Source organism: Centroberyx affinis, unplaced genomic scaffold, assembly GCF_046629955.1.
Source record: "Centroberyx affinis isolate AG114_WGS23_722 - 3 ecotype Tasmania unplaced genomic scaffold, CSIRO-AGI_Caff_v1 ptg000862l_1, whole genome shotgun sequence".
In the NCBI taxonomy this organism is placed as follows: domain Eukaryota; kingdom Metazoa; phylum Chordata; class Actinopteri; order Beryciformes; family Berycidae; genus Centroberyx; species Centroberyx affinis.
The window spans coordinates 99,421-107,920 of NW_027279456.1; the positions used below are offsets into that span (position 1 = coordinate 99,421).

General features: G+C 38.4%; 1 protein-coding gene across 1 annotated transcript; it reads left to right on the plus strand.

Annotated features, from left to right (window-relative positions):
* Positions 1-4,468: 4,468 nt before the first annotated feature.
* LOC139645443 (intermembrane lipid transfer protein VPS13B) lies at positions 4,469-7,610 on the plus strand (the record flags this gene model as incomplete). The annotated part of the gene is made up of 3 exons (XM_071521153.1): positions 4,469-4,568; positions 5,660-5,818; positions 7,467-7,610. Coding segments are annotated over exons 2-3 (291 nt in total), but the record flags the coding sequence as incomplete, so codon positions are not given.
* Between the last annotated feature and the right edge of the window lie 890 nt (positions 7,611-8,500).

Sequence of the window (8,500 nt, forward strand, 5' to 3'; positions counted from 1 at the left end):
TCGATTTTACATGGTAAATAATGATTACCTGTGTTATCATAATACGTTTAATGTTAGTTCACCATTATTTCTGCAGACTTATCTACCATCCACACGTTCATTTACCTACATCATTAGTGTTTCCTATTAGTGATTATTATCCTCAATATCTAGCAGCTACAGACGCTGATTAGTTTTATATTAACAGCATTAGCAGTCATATCAGATGTCTTTATCTGCAGCACCTCTGATATCAAAGCTGACCTGCAAAGTGGCAGGACTGTTAGTAAACGGGAGTCACCAAGGGTCATTAAAGCCATGTAGCCCAATGAGAGTGTGTGTGTGTGTGTGTGTGTATGTGAGAGAGAGAGAGAGAGAGAGAGAGAGAGAGAGAGAGAGAGAGAGAGAGAGAGAACAGCAGTGGCTGTTATGATCAGGGATAGTGGCAAATTAAAAGGTGGCTAAATCATGACCTCCACTCAGTGATCACCACAACCGAGACAAAAATCAATTTTAGTTTTTTTTTTAAAAGACCCTGTCCTCATATAACAGCAAACATCAGCTTAAGACTAATTATTATGTATGCTATGAATTTATAACATAAAGATTTATGTCAGCCGAAAGAGGCGGGTGAACTCTTTTATACGCAAATAAAACGGTGGGCCAATTTGAGATTAGATGGGTTTGGTTTACCCTGCACTACATCCGTGATTATGATAGGCCACTGCTACAACTGTGGTTGCTGTTGCAACTATTGCCATCATCATTATTTACACTTTCATTACAAACAATATCATTATTATCTATGTTATTAGGAGCGGGCCTTTTGGCAAATGGTCAGCATTTGCTATAGATTTTATTCTTAAACATCAGCGCAATCTTTGTACTTCTGATATTTTCACAAATATAAATTCCTATAGTTGGATTGCATCCAAACCTGAGTAATCTTTGATCTTCCACAAATTTGATGAAATTGCACTTGACTATTAAATATATTGGAAATAAAAATCAGAATAAACCTGGCCTTTGCACTGTGAGCATAAGAGCTGGTGCTACATGTATAATCATTTATTTTGTTGTCCGATGCAGACAAAATGAGTCATCTGTCTGTCTTTCAGCCTCTCGGCCTCTCTCTCTCTCTCTGTTGGCCTACAGTTGAGGCCTGTTATGTCATCGGCTGCAGCATCTGCCAGGAATTATTTACTAAAGACTACTTTTCACAATTTAAAAATCTGAATTTCGCCTGACGAAATTAATTGCCTGAGGAATATATTTTTATGAGCTAGAAAATATCGTGAACAACTGGTTATAATAACAACAGACGATGAACGTTTAAAATGGCGCACACATAATTGCTAAAAGGCCATCAACTAAAGCCTAGTTTATTACGCATTGTACAATTTTTCTAATTGATTCGTAAACTGAAGGTTATTTTCAGCAACAAAGCGCAGCGCCTCACTCCATATTGAAGCACAATTTCAGAATAATATTGAGCCTATGTACTTTTCAGATTGCTAATGCTAACACCCTAAGAAGATGTGCTAAAATGCTTGACAATAATAATAATAATAATACTAATAATACTACTACTACTACTACTAATAATAATAATAATCATAATATCAACAATATTATTATTAATAGCACTACTAATACTACTACTACTACTACTAATAATAATAATAATATTATACCCCTAATAATAAACATCAGTAATAATAGCTTAACAACGTGGTGATTTTTTTGACAATTAATTATTAGAAAAAGTAAGTCAGAAAATCGTCAAATAATTATTCAAACTGTATTGGCTTGTGTTGAACAAATTCGATCAGATCAACAAAACCTAATCAACCTAATTAAACGAAACATTTCTGTAAAGATTGCGTAATGGCGTTACACTGTTGTAAGTAGCCTACATTATGTATTAGGGAGATTTTCATCAAGTACCTAATATTGTGCACTTACAATATTTTCCCATAGGTTAATACACCGGTTAATTCACTGGAATAAGGCCACTGTAAAGTGTTACCATAAATTGTGTAGCGTAATTGATGTTTATTTCCAGCTCAATTAACTCCGCCATACAGCTTGTGCTCAATCGAAAGGGAAAATAACCTTTCAGTAAGGTCTTCAAAAGGCTTTGGAGTCCTCTTAAAGGAAGTGCATCTCAAACAAGGACAAACAACTGCAAATTTGCACTTTGCTGAAATTATTTTTAACTTTTATTTTACTTAAATGGGGCTTTGTCCGATGGAAAATGGATAATTGATCAACATATTTCTCTCCTGAAATGAATGCAGCCTCAAAGCAGTGACCATGGTCCTGTGGTCTTAATAAAAATGTCTTAAAAACAGATTTTATTTCTATATTTACAAGGCTCTAAAAATAAAGAATAGGCTACACCACGTCTTGGTTCATTTATACAACACTGGCTGTTGCGACTTCGTTGCAGTTTCTGCACTGGGAAGTAGCGCTGCATTTTTAGATAAAGAAGTAGGCTGCTTTTAATAACAATGGATACAATGCCGTGCAGTCGGCCTGTTGGACTAACGGGATTATAGATAATCATAGCTTTATAAAACTGTCTTTGTAGTGGCCACAGCACAAAGTATCGGTGAATCTTCAGGAAAAAAAAGTAATATTATTGCAACACATCAAAGGAGTTGTATTGGTTATTGGAGAGCACATCTCGGCCTGAAATTAATTCAGTGCAGTGACTCCGACGGTAAACACACACACACACACACACACACACACACACACACACACACACACACACACACACACACACACACACACACACACACACACACACACAGTCACATGGTGAAGTTCAGCAGCGACCAGCATGGACCAGCCCATATGTGGACTGTGTCCTCAGAGGCCTTATCTGGCAGGCCACTATAGGCCGCTCTGACGTCATATTATCTCATATGACCCTCCATGGCAAGTGACAAACACTCACTTTGTTATTTAAATCACTGACGCTTTGTCCATATTGCCATGATCTACAGAATATAGCCTAAGCCTGAAAAAAATCATTCTGTTAAAAACTTGAATCCATATTGGCATGAAAGAAATGCACCGAAATACAGGAGGTTTTGTGCTAAAAGACAAAAAGCACTTCCCAAAGAGAGCCGGGTTTTGCAGGTTAGGCCTATGTCTTATTTGTGTGCTCTAATTAGGAAATGTAAAATCTGTTTATTACAAAACGATTCAACAGCGATACTAATGTTAATAACAACGGTACAACTGCACAAATTGAAAGATCTAAAGGGAGAGGGAAAGGATTTGTCATGTCAGAAGCTTCTGGACGCAGAAATTATTGTTGTATAACCGAAGCTTACATATGAAGATGCAATTGTGTTTTTAATAAATTCTGAAATTATGTTACAGAGGAATGAGCCAAGCTTGCATATGAATCCTATCCGTCACCTGGTCTTGGTGACGCACCATGCAGGGCGATGAAGGATAACTAATCTGGTTTTTATTGGATCTTTTTAGTTTTTGTTTTGTTCATTACCACTGTCTTTTATTTTATATTTCCAAATAATATCCTACTCCCATCAACTTCAGTGAAGTATCGAGCAGCACAGGTTCTCATTAATGACACGTCCTCTGTCATTTTAGATTAGGCCATTGTGTTACAGACTCCCATTAAGTTTTTTTTAAGCATGAGGACTGACCCCAACCCTGTGTGATCGAGAGGCAAAGATTTTGTGATTATAAATGTCTATGTCATCTATGTCTATGTCTATGTATGTCTATGTCTTTTCTATTATTATTGGCGTAGCATTAGGCCTCGGCAGCCCAGTGGCTCAGTAGTGAAGGAAATCTTTCTCCTTGAAATGAGGCTAGATTTTATTTTATTTTTTTAAATAAAGGCTAACGTTTTATAAATATATTTCAATAGTTTTTGAGAGAAAGTAGAAATTGACACTGACATTAAGAAATGATAACTGTGAAGTTCATTCTGTGCTGTTCTCTCACCAAGGGGGTGTTTCCACAGTCAAATAAGGGTTGGGGGCGTGACCAGGAGTCATGAAAAGGAAATGACGAATTAAGAGTAGCCTAATGCTGCCTTCAAATCATCCTCGGAAGCGCCTTCTTCTGATAAGACCTTGTAAATACGATTTATCTCGACTTTAAGCGCTTCTGGCTGTAAATAATAACTAAATAATAATATAATAATATAATAATAATAACTAAATAAATTGACCCTGTAACAAAAGTGTTGTTTCGGTGGGTGATGTTTTATTTTAGAAATCAAGAGGCACAGAGCTATCATTAGGTATGTAATTGATGTTTTAATTAATTCATTACATGGATGCAGTGCTCTCCATTGCCCAAACGTCGTATTTCGGCCAGTCGGATTTACTACTTTTCTATTCATGAGCACGCAACTCGTAGTCGCACAATTTCCGCCAGGACTTGAAGGCACCACCAGGCACACGGAAGCTGTGTTGATGTTTACTGATGACGTTTGCCTGAAACCATTGAGGGATGTGGCTAACTTTAGCAAACGGGATGAATTTGTTATTATAAACTCGGAATTCCCGAAATAGCTGCAGGAAATACGCGGTAAACAAGTAAGGAGAGTTTTTCCGAGTTATATCTGTAACCTTAGTGGCCACACGCTTTGGTTTGCTGAAACGAAGTGAAGACGACTGCTATTTAGCAGTTAGCTTAGCTTCTCTGCTCTGCTGCTGTGGTATTTAGAATGACAGGACAGCATAGCTAGCCTATCTGGCTAGCTAGCTAGTTAGCAATAACTTGCTATATTTGCCCAATAGTACTTCATTTGAAACGCTATGTTATATTTAGTTATATCGATATGTATTAAGAATTGAATGAACTTATGCCGACTCTCTGCAGGCAAATGTATGCATACAAAGTAAACTGACGTTAGCTAGCTAGCTAACTCAGGTAATTCAGGTCCTCTAAGTTTAAGACACTGTTAACTCAGAAGCAGAAATACTGAAATTCCTGAAATTCCCAAAAGTCAGTCACGACTCGTCTTGCAAGCTATGCAAATGGAATAGTTGTTCTGTTTCTACACAATGCTCTGTATAGAGCACAACTATCAGAACTGTAAGGCTAGGTGTAGCTATGTACATCTTCAGCCTGACCTGATATAACTCACCTTTTAGCTCCCAGGGTTTCCTGTTTTCATAGTATGAGGCAACTTTATGAAAAAACTCAGTTTGACTCTTCAAAACTGAGTACCAACTGAGTACCAAGCAGAGAGTATTTTCTTAGGTTTTTGTCTTTGGTATGGCTTGGTGAGGCATAGAACCTTAACAACTTGCATAATTTCACAGTGAAAAAACATAAGGGCATACTGCTGAGTGACGTTTAGTAAGAAACTTAGACCAAATATAAAACTTTTAGCCACTGTAAATATAACCATAGAGAAGATATGTGTATACACTCTGGGTAGCACATCTACCTTTGATGCATCCTCACATAACAAGAACACTAGTAGGCTATGTTTTAGTTTTTAACAAGACTGGGGTCTCATGGCGAGGAGAGATTTGACACGTACCCTATGCACAAATACTGTAATGTACAGATAAACACGACATTGAAAGATATCATAAGGGTGGAACAATTGATGTTAATCATAAATGGGTTGATATAGCCTATTTGTTGTGCCATGTATGTGTGTATGTGTGTTCAGGACAGGGACAAGATGTTGGAGTCCTATGTCACACCGCTCCTGATGAGCTATGTGAACAAATATATCAAGAATCTGAAGCCATCTGACCTGCAGCTGTCTCTCTGGGGAGGCGATGTGGTGCTCAGCAAGTTGGATCTGAAACTGGATGTCCTGGAACAGGTACTGTATGTTAAATATCCTCTGTCCCAAGCTCTTTCACTTTTTCTCAAGCTTAGGACAAGTGACTTGGCTGTGTGTCAGGACAAGAGTAGTAAGGCATAGATCCTGTTTTCACATTCAGTACCTCATAATAGGCAATGTTGTTACCTGATGGCTCAGTTAGCTAAGGAGGGTACCATGTAACCGCAATGTACTGGGTTCGAATCTGGCCTGATAATACTGCTTGCTAATATTAAATATCTTTTTCCTGCACACCTTGTTAACACATAAGCAAATAAATGTTGTCCTTTTTACTTAATTCACTTACTTCACGTCTTATTTGAAATTATGCTAAAGGTTCCAATACAAAGGAATTAAGTTAACACATGCCTCTCGAAATCCTTGTTGTGACTGTTGTAGGTTGATGTGGTTTCTGTTTATTGCTTTTGTCCATAGATACACATTGACCACTCAGGCGGGTATATACAGGATACAGCTAATCTATTAGGGACCAGCGTCTCTGTATGTCTGTTAGGATTATAAAATTATTAATGCTGTTTTGTAGTCTGTCAACAGAAGACAATTATGTGAAAGTTGACATTTACTAACATCACAGTGGGTCTACAAAAATATGAAATAGATGTTTAGATTTGATTCACTTACGACCCTAAAAATACAGGGCTTGGATAGGAATCTATGAACGGGGGATAAGTGTGTGCACCACCAGCCATTCCATTCAGCCCTGGCTCACTGTGTGCAGCTAAGATGTATTGCCTTGACCAGAATCAGAAAAGAACCACAGCAATTCTGTTCAGCCAAACACGCATGCAGTATCTTTACTGTCAAGTCGTTTTGGAAGAAGTTTGATAGATTTACTTGGATATTTTGCTCTGCAATGTTATTTTGACACAGTGTACTTTTTTACACTTGTAATGTCTGGATTGGATCAATCTGCCATGAGTTGAAAGAAGTTTCTCTTCACTTGAGTGGGTTCTGACTGCTTCTGAAGAGCAGACCAAAACACTACCTAACCGAACAGAGATTGTGATGAAAGTTCTTATTGGAAGCAGCTTTCAGCCAACCGACAGTGGGAATTCTGTGTCAAAACCTTGGCAGTTTTCCTCCCTTTTGCAGTTTGCTTTATTGTATTGAATTTGGACAATACCTCATGTGCAGAGAAGTAATTAGAAATCATCTTCTTACTAAGAGGAGTGAAATTTAAGTGAAACAGTGTGGGGGTTATCAAGCAGACATACTGTAAATTCATGACAGCTTTTCCTCGGAAATATGTTTGATTATTAGATTTTGGCTTAGAGTTGTGGAGGAGGCATGTGTGTAGGCAATCTGGTTTCATGGGACTCGTTCTCACACAGAGTAGTTCAAGATGCAGAACAATGATTCCTCTGCCTCCGAGTAAATATGACTGATTTTGTTAAAGGCGTGACAAATATGTAATCTGTAGCCATTGTTTTTACTTTCCTCTCATCTTTAAATTTTATTTTTCAAAGACAAGTCCCAAATGTTCTTGAAGCCTCAGCAATCATATCACCATATGCCTTTTCAACATTGTCTGCATCACAGATGTAATACTATAGCACAGACAGTTCTAACTATATAGTTTTATAGCTATCTATTGTTCACATCCTCAGACGTCTTTGCATATTTACAGGAGTTGAAGCTGCCCTTCACATTCATGAGCGGTCATATCCATGAGCTGCGTATCCACGTACCCTGGACCAAGCTGGGCTCGGAGCCGGTGGTTATCACCATCAACACCATGGAGTGCATCCTCAAGCTGAGGGATGGAGCCCAGGTTAGTTCTTCGTTGGTCTGACAAACACATTGTCCTTGGTTCCACTACAGGGCCAAAAGAGGGCTAGCCAGATCTTCTTTGTTATTTATGTGAAATGATCCCTTCCCCCAAAGTTAAGCTTTCTTATTATTTTTCCTTTGTGCTTCCAAGAAGATTGGTCACAGCCTTTGTTTCAAATAAACAAATGCTGATTATTATTTTTTTGTTCTAAACATGTTGAGCTTGTTGACCCTAGCAAGCCTGGCGCTGTGGAGAGGTTGCTGTGGAAAAGGCATACAGTCAGCCTGGCTTGGTGTTACCCAAAACATGAAGAGAAGCTGCCGTCTAACATTTCATTTTATAACCCTACAACACCTATTGTGTTGAATATTTTAAAGACAGCTACTATCATTTGGCCCATATTTGTTTCAATTACCCACAAAACCCACTGTGCTAATTAAAAACACAGTCACTGGTTAACAAGTGTTTTTTAACTGTTTAACACATGTAAATTGTAGAATGTCATGTAATGTGGAGCAAGAACATTTGTAATTCTCATAAGTAAAGTCCTCTCTTTAGTCGTCTACCCCAAACCCTCTGCCCCTTTCAGTGGTTTTACATCCCATGGCTCGTGCCACTACTTTCTTCAATTCGGCTTAGGTGCTCAGGCAGGGGTTCACTCATTTGGATTAATATGACACGTCGTTTCTGGCCTGGCCGCTCTGATTCAAAGGTTTGTGTCTCTAATGAGCTGGCATAAGTAGAGCCGATTAACTCCCCCCCCCCCCCCCCCACAAGCACCAAAGTCTGAAAATCATAGTCTCTCAGTGGGGAGAGTGGGCGAAGCCACACTTGCTAAGGATTGAACAAAACCATGTTATCACCATTTTGTTATGGTGTGGTAAGGCACT